Source organism: Xiphophorus maculatus, chromosome 13 (assembly GCF_002775205.1).
Source record: "Xiphophorus maculatus strain JP 163 A chromosome 13, X_maculatus-5.0-male, whole genome shotgun sequence".
NCBI lineage: Eukaryota > Metazoa > Chordata > Actinopteri > Cyprinodontiformes > Poeciliidae > Xiphophorus > Xiphophorus maculatus.
The window spans coordinates 23,096,050-23,113,761 of record NC_036455.1 but is presented as its reverse complement, the minus strand read 5'-3'; the positions used below and the strand labels follow the sequence as shown (position 1 = coordinate 23,113,761).

The following is a 17,712-nucleotide window of genomic DNA, read 5'->3' as shown; positions in this document are numbered from 1 at the left end:
GTGGCAGCCTGCACCAGCAAAAATCTGTAAGCGAAATTAATCTTTTCCTTTCAAATAAATTCTAATCTATAAAGAGGCATATTTGTATTCAAAGAAACTGTTCAGGTTCCCTTTCCCTGCTGAAGAAAAGTATCAGTATGGCATAATACTGCCACCACCATGTTTCACAATGGTGATGGTGAGTTCAGGGGTTGTTCTAATCGTTTAACAAACCTCTCAGGCCTTTACAGGAAAGCTGTACTGAGACTAAAATACACGGAGGGGGGCTATTAATTAGCTGATTTCTGGCAGCACTTGCTTGCACTGCATTTTATTTAGAGCTGTCAGAGTAAAATGAGTGAATAAAAACTAACTATTAAGGTTTTTATTAGTAAGACAAATCTATAGCTATTCTCCTTCAGCCACAGTATCAGATTTTAGGCCGTTCCATTCTTAATTTAATTTTCAGATTATTTCTTTCCGTGAAAGGCTCAGCACTTCCCGTTTAAAATACCGCCGCTGAGAGGAAGGATGCACTTCACCACCATGAACGTTTACGTGTTTCCCTACGCAGAAAGCTCCAGTGCCAGTCATTCCTCGGACGCGTTCCAGCTCGCTGGGAGCGCACTCTGGAATGCGGCGTTGCCTCTGCCCTCCCTTACGAAAATTACGGACAGATGTTTGCCACTAGCTTGGGTGGAGTTGCGCTCTTTACGTTGAAATTTCCACATCCTGTTCTTCAGCTCGAAAGCGCAAGACATCCTCCATAGCCAATCACCGTCGAGAAATATTGTCCGTCAACCAATCAGAAGTTACCAATTCCGGGACTCGCGCGAGCCGTTCAGGCTCGACTCGCTGTGCCGTATCTCTCAACATTTCTTGAGAAAACCTCCCGATCTAACAGCCAACAGATAAAACAGAGTGAACCTACAGGTGCGCGTTTTAACGGTAAGGGAGTAAAATTGATTCAGTGTTGTTTATATATGGTGACGGGTACAAAAAGCACCCTTGTTTGAGGGTTTCTTCGCGATAAGGAGCGCTTACAAGTTTACTTCCTGCTCCGACAAGGCCGAGATCCCAACTTACATTTAGCCTGTTTTAGCTAATGTTTGGGCGTGAAAGCGTTCGCTGGTTTTTTTTTTTTTTTTTTTTACCGATTTGATTTATAAAAGTGTAGTATTAGACCGTACTGAAGCTGTGTTGACGTTAAGCAATGAAGCAAAACTCAGTTATTCAAATCCACAGGCTGGCTCACTGTCACTGCCGAGCACAGGGCAGGCAGTCCCCGGGCTTTTATGTTTTTGAAGTTTTCCCATCAGTGTCAGTGCTTCATTTTGGGGTTTTGGAGCATAGCAACAAGTTTACCAAGTGGAGGAAAAAGTGCAACACAAACAGCTCTCTTTGTAATGCTTACGCTATGAATCATCTCTTCAGTTGAGTACATCATTTAACTGGACAAACTTGTAATTAGGCAACCAAAATGGGCCCAACAAGGAGCCACTGAAGTCACTGAGCTGTCAACCATATTCTCCTGTTACTGTCTGCAGCTGATATTAGGTTCACAGGTCAGCTCCATATCACTTCATATATTTACACAGCTGCAAACATAATCGAAGGGAACTAGCTATCCTCAGCAATCTCTTCTCTATTTTAACCCAGGGGTGGGCACTCCTGGTCCTCGAGGGCCGGTGTCCTGCAACTCTTAGATGTCTCCCTGGTCCAACACACCTGAATCCAACAGCTGAATCTCCTCCTAAGTGCAGTCAAGTTCTCCAGAGTCTTGTTAACGACCTCATTATTTGACTCAGGTGTGTTGAAGTAGAGATGCATCTAAAAGTTGCAGGACACCGGCCCTCGAGGACCAGGAGTGCCCACCCCTGATTTTAACCTTTCAGTTTGGTTCACTCAGCTGCTGCATAGTAGATGCTGATCTGAGCTAAGCTGCAGTTTTGCTTCTGCTTTAGTTCTGTGTTATTTATATGTGTGTGCAGTGCTTGCTTAGTCATGAGCCTCTTGACTTATTTAGACGTGCAAAAACGCTTTAGTAGCTGGCAAGAAATGTATTTAGTCTTCGGGTCATTAAAAAGTAAAAAATTTGGACTGGAAATTCTTGAGTGTGGCAATTTTTCAATGTGAGCTAAAGAAACAGACAGACTGCTTGTAATAAAATTGTCAGTTAACATTCCTCTTTAAAAGCTTCAATTATTCATATCTTAGCACTAAGCATTTGGTGAAACATGAAATATTAATTTGCTGATGGTCATATACAAGACTTTTGACAAATTAGTGTTTTATTTGAAAATTTGTGAAATAGCAGCCAATATAAAATGCATGTACTATGCCCTTTTAAGGCCAGAATGCCAAAGAGAAACATCTTTACATTTTGCTCTTCTTTCTTCTTCTTTTTCAGTTCCTCATTTAAATGTTAGAAAGATTTTTAAATAAATTGAATGTCAGTTATATTACAGATACGATAAGTGTGTAAAATATATAAATGTACATTGCCTTGTGAAAATATTCGGCACCCTTGTACCTTTGCACATTTTGTCACGTCAAACCCAGAAAGCGCAATGTGGGCATTTGAAACCTCAGAGGCTGTCATGTGAGCGCTGTGTGTCGTGAACTTGATCACAAAAACACTCACCCCACAGTGGAACACGGTGGTGCCAGCATCATGCTGTGGTGTTGCGTTCATTCAACATGGACAGGAAAGCTCGTCAGTTCTTTTGGAAGAAATAAAAAAGTCTTGAAAGAAAACCTGTCATAGTATAGTTTACTAATAATGGAGTTACACTACAAATTATGACTTCACAATTAATGTTTACGACATAAATTATAAAATGTTTGTGGTTGTAAAGCGAATGTGAAAAAGTTTGATAGATATGAATACCTTTAGAACTGTATTATCAGTAGCTATACATATCGATAAGGAAGTAATTCTGAGTTTGGACAACATCTTACCCAGCTCCACAGATCAGTAAACGATCCTCTCTCTTCCTTTGTGTCAGGGTTGGGCCACCCTGCCTGCCACCTCCCATCATGCCTTTGGTGACTCGGAATATAGAGCCACGGCACGTGAGCCGTCAGACCATCCCTTCAAACATCCGCAGCGAACTGGAATGTGTGACCAACATCAGTCTGGCCAACATCATCCGGCAGCTCGGCAGCCTCAGTGAGTACCAGCCAGGTTTAGTTTATTGTTGCTCCTACCTACCGGTTGAATGTACTTGTATAACATTTAACAGGCTAAAGAAAGTTGTGGTGTGTTTTTTTTGTTTGTTATTTAGGTAAATATGCAGAGGATGTGTTTGGGGAGCTTTTTATCCAGGCTGGAGCCTTTGCTACCAGAGTCAACACGCTGGGCGAAAGAGTTGATCGCCTACAGGTTAAAGTCACCCAACTGGACCCCAAAGAAGAAGAGGGTAAGTTCTTCGTCCTGGAAGTTCCTCCAGAAACTATCTCCAAGTTCCCTCTTTCTTGAGCAAGATGATCTAAGTTGTTTATGCAACTTCTCGTTTGTTTCTCCTAGTTTCTCTGCAGGCCATCACTACCAGGAAAGCCTTCCGCAGCAGCCTGACCCAGGATCAGCAGCTGTTCACCAGGCCGTCTCTGCCTGTCCCTGTACAGGATACTTACACCACCTGTAATCCTCCGCCACCCCTCAACCAGCTCAGCCAGTACAGGTAGGATGGAGTAGGCAGGAGCAGCACATGCAAATATGAAGAACACCTCCCAAACATGCATCAAAACTTAAATTATGGACATATTTTAGCAGCTAAAACTTAAGGTTTTCAATGTTTCTGGGGCATAACTTACACTAGGAGAAGAGCTGCAATTTTTGATGGTTTAATTTAATGAAGTTCATCTACCCCACAAAACATGAAAAAAAACTTGTATAACAAGAAGTCAGCAATGTAAGGAACGTGTCAACTTAGATTAGACACCATTAGTTTATTTTAAACATGCAGAAAGATAAGTGAGGAAATCTTATTACCAAAGTTAAATGGCTTATATATACTTCTACTCTTTAAAAAGATTATAATCTCACAGCTCACAACAAAGTGTGACTGTTGCTAATAATGCCTATAAATATTGTTTGCAGGGAGGATGGTAAAGAGGCTCTGAAGTTTTACACGGATCCGTCCTACTTCTTTGACCTGTGGAAGGAGAAGATGTTGCAGGACACCAAAGACATCATGAAGGAGAAGCGCAAGCACAGAGTGAGACACACTCCCAAAGTTAGAGTAACATGTTACAGCGTCCACCATTTTATTTAACTCTGTGTTTTTTGAGCAGAGAGAGAAGAAAGACAACGTGAACCCGAGGACGCTTCATCCTCGGAAGATCAAGACCAGGAAGGACGAATGGGAGCGGCTGAAGATGGGACAGGAGTTTGTCGTACCAAAGAATGAAACGTGAGTAAAGAATTACTCACTTGTGCAGCTTTTTGAAGTCTGTACTGTGTGTTCATGAACCCGGCAGGCTGGAGCATAATGGGCTGTTTCAGTCATGAACTTTCAGCTGATTACGAATTTCATTTCCTTTTTCAGGGAGTTTGATGCCGTTTTTAGAACTCGGTGTACACTGAATTGCTATAAATAGAAAGAGGAGTAATTGGAACAAATGATTTAAGTTTCTGTTTGCTTTCGGCTTTTTTAATAGAAACTGTAACAAGCAGATACGGCACGCATAACAACTTTAAACCTTTCATTTTAATCCTGATTTATTACATTTTTATTGATCGTTTGGATTATAGCAACTGTAGTATTTGTAGTAAGCCATAGATGTGACAGATTTATAAAAAAATACAATTTCTGTGTTCAGTTCTTTTAGCTCATACTTTTTTTGGTGGTTACCTAAAGTGGACGTGCTGGGTTGCCATGGTTTTCAGTTGGTATCCAATTGATTTTTGTCAGCTTTTCAAGGAAGAAAAAAGTGTAACCATTTTTTTTTAATATGACATCCGTGTGGTTTTTTTTGTTTTTTTAAATGGCTGTTATGCATTTGAGGAGCTTAAATGCATCACATTTTCTCTAACCTTTTTTATTATTGGGAGAAGCAACTAAAGCCTTTATTATCGAACAGAGAATAAATGGCAGTGGACGCTAGTCATTTCACTCCTTCACCAACAGCTGTTGTATTTTTTAAAATTTGTTTTGGACTTTTGGACTAAAGAATGTTGTAAAGGTTCTCCTACCTGCTATCATGCGTGCAGTGACATGTTGACGGCAGCATCATGCTCTGGAGATCCCTCAGCAGGATACAGGGAAGCTGTTCAGGTTTGATAGGAAGATAGATGGAGCTAAATAGAGGGGAAATCCTCAAAGAAACACTGTTACAGACTGAAAAAGAGGCGAGACTGTGACTGAGGTAGACCAGATGCAAGATAAAAAGAACTGCTCAGATGTACAAAGAAATTCCCTGAAGTTGATGGCATTCAAAATTGGACATATTGATCCAGACATGTCACTAGATCAATAGAAGGGAGTTTTAGTAATGAACCACTAGAGGTGTTTATTTCCATGCAGATTTTGCAGTGTTTAAGTTTTTTTTAGATGCTGAGGGCAGGGATACATCACTTATGAATGGTAAAGATTTAAGGAGTGAAAATATTGACTTTCTGAATCTATTGCCTCAGATTTGGCTTTCAAAGCAAAATTCACATTAGCTGCTCATGTGATTCATCCCCTTTTCCCCTGCTTATCAACGGATCTGTACACACTGATGGGGCGGCATGTGCTGTCTGGGAATGTTCTCAGGGGGAAGGGTGTAGAGCTGATGGTCACAAAATCTCTCCAGTAAACACCAAAAATGTGCCTCCACCATTTTGTTCTTATTTTTGATTGTTTGTCTTTTCCGTTGGATGTAAAAATGATTGTATTAATGCAAAATATATTAGACTGTAAAATAAAATGTGTCGCTAAGTAAGAATGGGACTGCAGTTCTATCGACAACAGATATAAAAAACCTTTTGAAGAACAATATTTGTATTTCTGCGCAGCAATCTGTAGACTATATGAATATATATATATATATGACTATATGAGATGCTCTTCATTGAATATTCTACAATTTTATTTTTCAGTACTCTGAGTCACCAGTTTTCCTCCTGGGTCTTGTCCATTTGTTACATTTTTCTATTCTTTGTGTTTTCTGCAGTCTTACTATATGTGTCAGTTTTTTTCCATTACTTCTTTTGATGTTAATAGCGATTGTATTACATTACATTTTGTTGTCATTGCTGTCTTTCAGAATTCCAACCAGGTATTTAACTTTCTAGTATATAACATAGACATTCAAAAGCAAATTATATCTTAGTATTTTGCCCAGTTATTGTTTGTGTCTTGCCAAAAACATGTTATGACCGGATCTTCCCAGAATACGTGACGATGGTGAGCATTATTCATGCCATGTGAAACAAGATCTGATTGAAGAGTTTCCTATTAATTTGGGATTTAATTAAGAAAAAAAAAAATCAAAATCAAAATTACATAAGATTTCCATATTTCCAGGTTAGACTTTGTGTTCCTTAAATGTTCAGGAGATTATTTTTATCTGCTCCTTTAAATTCATCTCTAATTAGCAGAAGTTGCTAATTTGTTCTATTGCTCTGATCTTTTCCTCCACTCGGTCGGTGCAGCTGATGTGCTTGATTTGACGCTGATAGCGAAGTTGTTTTGTTTGCGTTCAGAAATTCCTCAGAGGGACGGCCTGGCAGCATCGGATCCGGGGAGGACTTCAACTCAGATGTCCTTGAGCAAAGCACGGACTCTTACTGTGAGCCTGGCTCGCCTCTGCCTCCGCCTGGCCCTGACGACATCCTGCCTCCTCCACCCCCAGACATGGCGTACGTACTTGTAGCATCATGCACTCTGCCCACACATGTTGTCGGCACATGGTCGCCCTTGGCAGCATGTGGTGAAAGCGAAGCCACGTTTGCTGTGGCCTTGCGCTCATCTTTTTGTTAACTTGAACATAAGCAGCCGTGGTGAACCTCAGCACAGATATAAATTGTTAATGGAGGGAAGTGAAGTCTCCATTAAGGTCTGTTAATGTCTAATAGCGACTTCTTCTCTGCAGGTTTAATGATGGAACAGCAGCTCAGCAGAGAATCAGCATGCTGAGTCCAACCCATCCTCCTCCAGCGCCTCCTTCTATGTCTCCCCCACCGAACTCCCGCCCAAACATTTCCCCACCCCCTGCACCTCCTCCCCCACCCCCACCCTCTGGTTTTGCTCCACCTCCTCCTCCTCCTCCAACTGGCTTCAATGGCATTCCCTCCCCACCTCCACCCTCCTTTCCATCTCCACCCGCTCCGCCTCCACCGCCCGATATGGGAATGGCTCCTCCTCCACCGCCAATCCCTACAGGTGGAGGACCTCCACCCCCGCCGCCGCCTCCTCCACCCCCCGGGCCTCCTCCTCCACCCTCTGACTACAGTGCTCCTCCACCTCTCTCGGCCCCTAGCTCTGCTCCAAAACCTCAGCCGGCTCCTGTCAGCGATGGTCGCAGTGACCTGCTGCAGGCCATCCGACAAGGTAAGACGTAGCAGAAACACGTCAATGGAAACATGAGTCTGCTTCCAGCAGGTTCCGACTCACTGAGAGCAGTGAGCAATAATTTTTATTGAATTAGTCATTTTAATGTTTTGGTATAACCAGTGTTAAGTGACATCATGTACAGCTGAAAGGCTGACATTTAACTCAAACTCTTTATTTCTGTTGGTAGGGGAGTGTACTTGCTTCTTATTATTAAACGAAGTTGGTGTCAAACGTTTGTGCAGGAACATTTTTGCTTGTGCTGCTGTCATTTTAAAGATATTAATAAATGTTTCTAGTGGTCATCAAAGGTCAACCAAACTTTTACAAAATCAAACAATTTTGGGTCAATAAACTGTGCTCCAATTTTTTATCTGCACAAACAGCAAAATTAATTCATATCAGTTTTGTTTGATCTGAATCAGGGAACAGGTTGATCTCTGACCCCCTTTTTATCTAATCTTAAAAATTGACACCTTATTTCGTTTGATTTTGTAAATGTTGGCCGGCTGGTTGACTTTTGATGACCTCCTGCAACATTTATTTACATCTTTAAAAATGGCAGCGGAACAAACATTTATTTATTTTTTGCTGCACAAACACCAATTTTGTTTAACCTAAAGTAGTTGGGTTGGCAACTTCACTCAGGTCCTGAACCTTAGATATAAGATAAATGCATAAACATTAAGTTTTCTTACCTTAGTGAGAAATTAAACTTAAGTGGAAATGAAAAGTTTTTCTGCAGCCTGAAAACAATCCCCAATCATCAGGCCTCCACCACCATGCTTCAGAGATCATTCATTTTAAAGTTATTGTTCGGGTGTGCTTTTCGCATTTCTTCAGGATTGAAACCTTGCAGTTTGTTGAAGTCAGATTCATTTTTATAGACAATCAATTTTAGGCAAGCAGCTAAGCAAGCTTTATTTCTTAGGCAATGTATGTCTGGGCTTTTTTTTAACTTCTCTGAGCCTACAACAGCCAGACTCCAGGATGAAGTCACTGGAATATTGTTTTCTTTAGGATTGCATAGCAACACAAATTTGCCAAAATGTTCACATTTGCTGATGGTCATGCAGTTTTTCAGCAGACCAGGTTTTATCTTCCTGGTTCTGCAGGGGCTCCTTGCAGCCCATTACAAACTAAACATCGACTAACTTCTTTTTCTAGGTTTCAACCTGCGTAAGGTGGAGGCTCAGCGGGAGCAGGAGAAGAGTGATCACTTTGGCAACGACGTGGCCGCCATCTTGTCGCGCCGTATCGCCGTGGAGTGCAGCGACAGCGAGGACGACTCCTCAGAGTTCGACGACGAAGAGTGGTCTGAATGATGACGTCTCTTCTCAGCTTCACTACCACCATCTTACCTTATTAGCCTTGATCAACATCTGTATTACATTCTTCCAGTATCAGTTTGTTTTTCTAAGCCACTCTGTGCAGGCACCATGACGCTTTTATAATCACATTCCTTTACCGGTTTATTCCAATTATTCAAACTTTCCGAGGCCCTGTGTGGAGAACGAAAGTGTGACTGGTTGCTTGTATCCCAGTTTGCCAAAGCCTTCTTAAAGCAACTCATAGTGGTTGATGTAACAGTATTGTGTGACGTGAAACTCGTCTCCCTCCTGATCCTCTGCATAAACGAATCACTTCTGATTTTTATTTTGTTACTCAGAATTTCATGCCTCGTTTCATTCACTGTATGACAAAACTAATAGAACAGGTTTGCACATACGCGCATAACATCCTCAATTCACGGTTGCTGTGTGCCCTCCAAAGAGACATGAAATATTGACTTTAAAGTAATTTTATGCCAGAGATGTGTGTTTCTATTCCATCATGAAGTCAAATTATTGCTGTAATTTTAAATCCCCTCTCAGGCACATCTTTGCCATTTTTTATATCCCATCTTTCTATATTAATTCCTTTTCTCTGTGGAACAAATAACTGGTAAACAACCGGATAAATTAACTAACCATAAATGGTTGTAAGATATTGCCATATTGAACACATGGAGATAAATATGAGGTATTTGTATTGAATTTTATTTTTATTATGTTTTTTCCTGAGACTATCTTTATTTCTTTTTCTTGGGGGGGATGAATCAAACTCTGTTGCTATAATCGCTGATCAAATGAGGCATTTGTTTGCCTCATCCAGTGCCTTTCTACTGGCAGTTTAGTGTCTACGCTTTAATTTTTTTCAGCCTATTTAATAGCAGGTTTAACTGATTAATCAAATTTAAAGTGCCTTTTATGTAAAGTGCATCAGTTCTGCTGCACAGTTGCACAGCATGTCTTGCCAAATTGATGCTTTTCCTCCCATAAGTTCCAAATGATTTGATTGAATAAATATTATTTGAATTTAAATTCTGGTCTAGATTTCTGTGAGATTGTTGGTTTTCTGAACAACGTTATGCATATGTATTCAGCGCCCCTGAATCAATATTTTATAAAAATCTTTCTCTGCTGTTACAGCTCAAAGTCTACCTCTTCAGCTCAGGGACTAAAAGCTTTGCCCATTATTTGCAAAATGACTCTGGCTCAGTCTGATTGGATATAAAAGTAATTTTCTAGTCTTTTCAAAGAGTCTGCTGGATTCACAGTCTTAAATTGGATATTTTTAATTGCAATTTTTAAAAGACTTTAAATATATCCATATGTTCTATGCAGCGTAACCTCAGTAGCTAAAACCTGTGTGTACTTGAGATCCACATTTGCCTTAATATGTATTAATACACAGTAAAAACCATCTTGGCATAACGGACCTGCTCTTGGAGGTACGATGAATGCCACCCCTGGATTGACTGCTTTGTAAATACCAGCCTATAGTGTGCTAAGTAGTATTTTGGCCTTCCACTCTTTTTTATAAAATATTTTAGAAATGAGAAGTCAGCCAGTAGGCAAATTTCCAGAAAATAATTTGAAGTTGCATTCCACAGAAAAATCTGCAAATAGATTAGTAGGTGTCCACTGTATTAGGCTGTAATAGTATTTATAAACTTAAGACTGGACCACTGTCCACTACAAAAGGAGTTAAACTCTTGACTAGCACAACATTTAAAATTTTGTCTCTGCAAAACCTTGTATTTAATATCTGGTTTTAAGGCAGAAAATGTCTATGTTCCCTTATCTGCAGGTTCTTCTTGGTGGAAAGTCTATGTTTAACAAAGTTTGGCTTGAAAACAGGCATTTTGTGAGTATAGCATTTATAAAGCTCATTGTGTTTTGTGTTATAAGGCTTTCAATTCAGGCCCTGAGATCACATCTCGGAGCAGAAAATTATAAATGCAATTTAATAAGCTTTTCTTTTTTAAAAGTTACACGAGTTATGAGGAGCTAGCTGAATTAAACTAGGTTTATTTCCACAATTCAGAAAGATTTAGCGTTTAAAACATACTCTGCTCTAACGCCTTTAAATTTAACATAGTAGAACTTATGAAAGCCTTACTTTAGGTCTGGGCTTTGACTGGGTCATTATAGCACCAGGCGTTTTAATTTAAGTCATTATTATGTTTAGATTTACTGGAAGTTGAGCTTCTGCTCCACTTTAAGTATGTTACCTTCTCTAAGGTTTTGTCCCAGGACTGCATTTAGCTTCGTTCAACAGCTCTGAGCAGCTTCTCTGTCTCTGATGAATGAAGCGCATCCCCACAGCATGATGCTGCTATCACCACGTCTCACACTGGGGATGATGTGCAGATTTCTGCTATCTATTGGGGTTTGCATGTATCCCAAGTAGTTCAGCTTTGGGCTCATTTGACTAAAACATCTTCCTTCACTCGCTTGCTGTCTGTTGTGGCAAACTGCAGATAGGATTTTTCATGTTTTATTCCAACTGTGGCTTTTCCCTTCCACTTCACAATGAAGTTCTGCTATGGTTTGTCAAGTAAAAAACACCAAAATCTGTGGCTGTAACATGATATAATGTGAAAAATGAACTTTAAGCATTATGCAGCGCATTATGAAAAGTTCCTAAGAGATAAACCTTTAAAAACAATCCACAAGCTTTATCCATGACTCACTGTTATTTTTTTTTTTTATCAGCAGTGGACACCTTTCGACTGCGCCTGGATCTAAACGTGCGGGGGTGTTTAAAAATCAGAAAACGAGTGGAAAGTGAGAAAACCCTCTTGCATAATCGCTTTTCCCTCAAGCCGTGGCTGCTTTGTAGATTTTAAAGGGATGTGTGAGATTCAGAAAGACTGTAATGAGGTTGCAGATTGCATTGGCAGCCAAATTATTCGGAATGCTTGAGCATCAGTTTATCCAGAAGTGAGTTAACGAGCAAGAGAAAGAGACACAAATTCACTAAAAGCTTCCTGCTGCAGTAAAAAAAAAGAAAGAAAAAGAACGGTGCCGACATCATACAGTAGAAAAAAAGACTTATTTATTATTCATCAGTATAAAACATTCATCCATCTCCAAAAGGTTGTGCAACAAAAAAAAACAACAACAAAAAAAAAAACCACACGGTCAGTACATCTCAAAGTGCTTTTATCAGCATGTGCAAAATATATTCTCGCTTGTTTCTCACACAATTCAAGTAATTAAAACTGGGCTTTGGATCACACGTTTTCACACCACGAGGTGCTAAAAACCCAGCGCTCTCCTCTTAAAGTGCTCACACTGATGTAGTCCAAACTTGTAACGTCCCTATGATTGTTTAGTTCTGGAGATCCAGCGGAGCTACAGTCGTCTGAGGCACAAAGTAGACACCGGACAGTACATTTAGTCCCAAGCCGGCTGCCGGCCAGCACTTTTCAGTGCATTCTGATTTGGAAGCCTTCAGCTCTGAAAAAATGCTGCTTGGGCGTGTAGGCGTGTTTCACTCAGTGGGGGAGGGAAAAGTTTTTCACTTTTTGAACGTTTACGACACTGAGAGTTTTGGCACATGCACAACGATATGTCTGGCATAGATTGAGTCCTGCTTTGACTGATCTCACACATCGACTGGGTAGTGAGTGCGCGTGGTGTTTGAGGATCTGTGTGGGCAGCAGGCGTGGAGCAGCACCTTCCGAATGTCTTTGTTTCTCAGGCTGTAGAGGATGGGGTTGAGCAGGGAGCTGCCGGCCGCCGGCACCAAGGTGGCGTAGGTGTACAGGGGAGGGCTGGACGCGTCTCCAAGCAGCCCCCAGAGGGAAAAGGGCATCCAGCAGCCCACAAACACACTCAGGACCAGGATCAGGCGAGAGAAACCTTTCCCACTGCTGTGTCTGCTTGGGTACGGCTGGTTGGTGGGTAGGAAGTGCCTCTGGGTTGCAATGGCGTGTGCGTGCCGCCTTGCAACGCGGCAGATCCCTGCGTACAGCTGCAGTGTTACAACTACAATCATTAGGAAGCCACCACATAGCAGGGATAGATAGGTGCGGGTCAGAGGTCGTGCTACAGAACAGGAGTTTGGCTCTTGAAGGCAGTGCCATCCCATGGCAGGTCCTGCGCCAATGACACAAGCACCCAACCACACCAGCAGAAGAAGGGTGGCGGCCCTGCACCGAGACTGGCCCGAGCCGTAGGTGAGGGCGTGGCTCAGCGACAGGTATCTGTCCAGGGCGACGCCCATGAGGCTGCAAAGGGAGGCGGTCAGGGAGGTCACCAGCAGCCCAGAGGTCAGCAGGTCAGACCAATCACTGGGCTCCACGCAGAACCGGAAGAGGAAGTGCAGAAGGAGGGCCACGCCTGCCAGGAGGTCCGCCAGGCCGAGGCTAGCCAGCAGCAGGAAGACCGGGGCGCGGAGAGATGGGGTGGCCAAGATGGTGGTCACCACAATGGCATTCTCAGTGGCAATGAGAGTCCCTGAAATGCAGAGGGCCACGCCCCAGATGGTGAGGGGTGGGAGCTCGGGTTGAGTGGAGCTTTCCTGCTGGTCCAGCGGGAAGAAGGGTTCCAGACCTGAGGACTCATCCCAGGGCAGCTCTGAGGCGTTGAGGATCATGGCTGGTTCAACAGTAGCACCAGTAAAACCTAAAAGAAAGAAAGACAGAAGAAAATGAGATTACCTTTAATGATTCATTATTGCATCTCTCTGTGTCCATTAAGCTGGAATTTCCAGGGAACATTGTGTAGTTTTGAGCCTCTTAGGCAGTTGCGTGGAAATTGTGTACTTAATGCAATTATGGAAAACCTCAGCTGTTACACTCATTTAGTCTCTATGGAAATCCTAGTTCTGGGTAGAGAATCATATGTTTGTTCTGAAATGTATCCTCCAAAACAATACATCTAGAAACTGTCATCTTAGGTAAACTGATTTCTAAAGGCCACTACTGTAGTTGTTTATGTATTCCTACACTGCCTGACATTCACGCCCCTGGATCTTCACATTTTGTCAAAGTGTTTTATTGTAAAAATATGTTACAGACCAACACAATGTCACACATAACTGTCATCTGGAAAAGAAACAATACATTGTTTTGGCAGAATCATGTTGTACAAAGGTCCCCTCCCCCCTCCCCCCAGCAGGAACACAGCAGTTAGTCTGAGATGATGGGAAAACGATTGGAGAAAGATAAAGGCCATTCCTGTAGAAAACCTGGGCAGAAGTTCGTCTTCTACCAGAAGAATGTTCTTAAACATGCGGTCAGAGCTGCAACGGAATTGCTTAGATCAAAACATTTTAGTTGTCGAAGGAGCTCAATCAAAGTCTGGACCTCTAGCTGGCAATCTGTGTCAAAACTTTAAAAATTGGTGTTCACATCCAGCTAATCTCTACCTGATGTAATTTTACCCTCAAAAGACTTCCAGCTGTACTTCCAGCAAATATGTTTCTCTACAAATCGTGAAGTATTTAGAGAAATTCACGGCATGTTTTTCGGGGTTTTTGTACTCTCTCACCCTTTTAAAAAAAGAAAAGAAAAATCAACACAGCATGTGTCCTTTTCTTTCTACTTCTCAAATATTTGTGATACTTTGTGTTGGTCTATTAGCTAAAATCCTAATAAAAAATTCTGAAGTGCATAACGTGTACAAAATGTGAAATAAGTCAGTTAATTTCTGCTAATCAGGATCAGATTTTGTAAATGTTAACTTCTTGGTCAACAGTTTCAGTGACATCAAATTCTGTTGGTAAGTTTTGAGGACTTGAAAGATCGACAGGCCTTCTTAATGCAGCAAATTCATTATTAATGCATACAACATAAAACCGCGTCACTGTAAATCCGGGATTGACATGATTTTATAATTTACAGTCCATATTTTCTTCCAAAAAAAAAAAAAAAAAACAATCATACCAGATAGAAGTTCCCGTTAGTTTATTTTTCAGACCTTCTCGTTTCTATTTTAAGTTGGATCTGCGGCACGCAGGAGTCTTTCATCCTCCCTGCTCTCCAATCCCAGAGCAAGGAGGAGGTATTTCCCACCTCCTTGTGCGGAGAACCTTGTTGTGTAACAGTCATGCTTGCAGGTTCACTGCACCACATTCACGCACACACGAAAAAAAAAAGAAAAAAAAAAAAGAAAAAAAAAAACGTGCATCCAAAACAGCATGACTATTGATGCGCCAAATGATACCCCTTACCTTTTAGAAAAGTGGTTCGCAGTAGCTGAATATAATCCGTACTCTCCTCTGATCAGATCCAGGAGAAAAACGGATGAAGACGAGGTGATGCTGCGCGGGTTTTAGAAAAACTTCAGTCCCCGAGCTTCTGTCTGTCTCTTAGCTCGGTTCGCATCCCCACCTCCTTTTTGCCTTTCTTCTTCAATCTCTCCGGAGCGCTTACGGTGGGCAGAATGGACGCTTTTCCGCGGGACTCGTCCACAAGAGAGCTTGGCTGACGTCAGTGACTGGGAGCCTCGGCCAATCAGAGGCACGCATTTGGTATGCGGCGAGAACGATGAAGGAGGACGTGGAGGGGTAGGGGGGGGGGGGGGGGGGCGGTGTACGTGGAGTAATTTCATTCAGAAAAATGCGGCATCCCTGTCGCCCCTCCCACTGCGGCTCCATGTAGATCTCATTTATGGTAAATGATGACTATCAACAGACGTACCCGCTCTCACCGTCCACCTCTCCCGCCCCTCTCTCTCTCTTTACTACAACACATTCATCAATGTGACCCAGAGAGGATGAGATGGGGCTTGCTTTGTTTCGGCCAATAAAAGTCCTCAGCTGTTTTGGGGGAGTCGGCGCCGGAGCTGTCCGTGGTGCTGAAACGCAGCAGCACCGGGGGATGACTCATGGGGCGACGTCCTGCAGAGCGACGCGAATCTGCGTGCAACGAACCCCTGTAGGGGCTGTACATGAAAAACATCCAGTTACATCAGCAGATAAAGAACCGTGAGCGTCAAAAACCCACAAATTTGTGCAATTTATTATGCGTGTCAGTTATCGATCTTGGATTTTGAAGATTTGCGCTATCCTCTTTTTTTCTTTCTAATCTATTAGGCTACTACAACTATCACTGTTTCTTGTAGTTATGTTATAAACAAATGAGAATAATTTTGATACGCAGGAGAGGAGTTTTTTTCTGTTTTTAAATGTAATTTAACTGAGATATCAACATAAGCAATGGCATCAATAGAAGCAACTGAATATGATTCAGGGATATTAGCTCTTTCCCCCCCACCCTCATTCTCCTTGAAGAACTTTACATTATGAAGCAAAGCCGATGTTACAAAATATGCAAGGAAAATAGGTTGTACTGGTAGAGATAGTTTATTTCCACACCCTCAGACATCACAGAAACACAGATTTTAGGTTGCATAACGAAACACGAGAAAACAGGCAATTTTAAAATGATCTGTGTCACCTTTATTATTGGTTTAATCCAGTTGCGTTATGTTTTAAAATGTGAAGTTAAACCACCGAGAAGCAACAATCAGATTGTTTCCTATTTTTCAAGGGTTTTCTTTTCTTCTTCATCAAATTAGAGTGAAAAAGGGAGAGTTTTTCATTTTTCTGTATTCCGAGCATTTATTATAGCTAATTTGATTTGCAGTAACGATTACATTTCCTGTTAACTAGGGATAATTTAGCACATTTAGTTTGCTGCTTTCTGATGCATTTTCTCGTCAGTTAACAGAGAAAATCCATCCCTGCAGGGGGGCGTCGGTGGGGGACGAAAACGTGGCTTTCCCCTGTCTGACAATGAGCGTGGGTGATGCAGGATAGATGTCTGTGAGTGGACGCAGAGCAGTGATCTAACTGGAGGGAATCTCGTTCTGACCGAGCCTTATATGGTCGCGCTTCCTGCACATAAATGCCACCTACGCCACAGAGACGCTCTGGAGTAGCTACAACGCTCGTTACCTTAAAAAAATAAATAAATAAATAAAAATATCGCGAGCTTCTCCACATTTCTGCAACATCACAGCTGTTTTTTTTGTTTTGTTTTGTTTTTTTTTTCCAAGATCATCTGTCCTGCGTGAATAATTTCCTCAAAGTAGATGTCAGGGACATCATCAATATTTTTGCAAACTGTCTGATTCTGATACTCCAGTCTTTAAGTGAGATGCATATCCTCGACATATAGATGTTTTTGTGTATGTTTAATTGTGCTACGAGTGGGAGGGGAAAAATTGCTTGTAAGGATTGTTCCCTCTTTCTCTCTACTGACTTGTCAGATTGTTTCCACCCAGACAAGTTGGGAGTCAATGCCACGTTGTATCATGTAAGCAACATGACTGTGAGAGAAAGAGGTGGTGATTGTGGGGTTAATTGTATTAACATGCAAAGTGTGTCGTGACTCTACTGAATGGTCTGGTTGGTCGCTGTGACTCAGTGTATCTCAATGAGACAGCTGCAAGGGTATCTATCTATCTATCTATCTATCTATCTATCTATCTATCTATCTATCTATCTATCTATCTATCTATCTATCTATCTATCTATCTATCTATCTATCTATCTATCTATCTATCTATCTATCTATCTATCTATCTATCTATCTATCTATCTATCTATCTATCTATCTATCTATCTATCTATCTATCTATCTATCTATCTATCTATCTATCTATCTATCTATCTATCTATCTATCTATCTATCTATCTATCTATCTATCTATCTATCTATCTATCTATCTATCTATCTATCTATCTATCTATCTATCTATCTATCTATCTATCTATCTGTCTATCTGTTTATCTGTCTCTGTCTGTCTGTCCGTCCATCCATCCATCCATCCATCCATCCATCCATCCATCCATCCATCCATCCATCCATCCATCCATCCATCCATCCATCCATCCATCCATGTGCAGGTTTTGT

The 17,712-nt window shown here is 41.5% G+C and overlaps 2 protein-coding genes across 2 annotated transcripts; one reads left to right on the top strand and one right to left on the bottom strand.

Moving 5' to 3' along the window:
* Positions 1-785: 785 nt before the first annotated feature.
* On the top strand, positions 786-9,877 carry wasf2 (WAS protein family member 2). The gene is made up of 9 exons (XM_005797414.3): positions 786-927; positions 2,988-3,151; positions 3,267-3,401; positions 3,509-3,662; positions 4,082-4,199; positions 4,276-4,394; positions 6,671-6,826; positions 7,060-7,517; positions 8,685-9,877. The coding sequence occupies exons 2-9, from the start codon at positions 3,019-3,021 to the stop codon at positions 8,840-8,842; spliced, it is 1,431 nt and encodes a 476-aa protein (XP_005797471.1). The 5' UTR covers positions 786-927; positions 2,988-3,018; the 3' UTR covers positions 8,843-9,877.
* A 2,001-nt stretch (positions 9,878-11,878) lies between these two features.
* Positions 11,879-15,284, bottom strand: LOC102217662 (G-protein coupled receptor 3). Its single transcript, XM_014476100.2, has 2 exons — positions 15,024-15,284; positions 11,879-13,474 (listed from the first exon to the last, which is right to left on the bottom strand). The coding sequence occupies exon 2, from the start codon at positions 13,443-13,445 to the stop codon at positions 12,453-12,455; it is 993 nt and encodes a 330-aa protein (XP_014331586.1). The 5' UTR covers positions 13,446-13,474; positions 15,024-15,284; the 3' UTR covers positions 11,879-12,452.
* Between the last annotated feature and the right edge of the window lie 2,428 nt (positions 15,285-17,712).

Excerpts from the sequence above, each read along its gene's own strand:
- wasf2 (XM_005797414.3), top strand. The coding sequence starts at position 3,019 with ATGCCTTTGGTGACTCGGAATATAGAGCCACGGCACGTGAGCCGTCAG. Across the intron at positions 3,402-3,508 it reads GGACCCCAAAGAAGAAGAGG|TTTCTCTGCAGGCCATCACT; the intron begins GTAAGTTCTTCG and ends TGTTTCTCCTAG. Across the intron at positions 6,827-7,059 it reads CCTCCACCCCCAGACATGGC|GTTTAATGATGGAACAGCAG; the intron begins GTACGTACTTGT and ends TCTTCTCTGCAG.
- LOC102217662 (XM_014476100.2), bottom strand. The coding sequence starts at position 13,445 with ATGATCCTCAACGCCTCAGAGCTGCCCTGGGATGAGTCCTCAGGTCTG.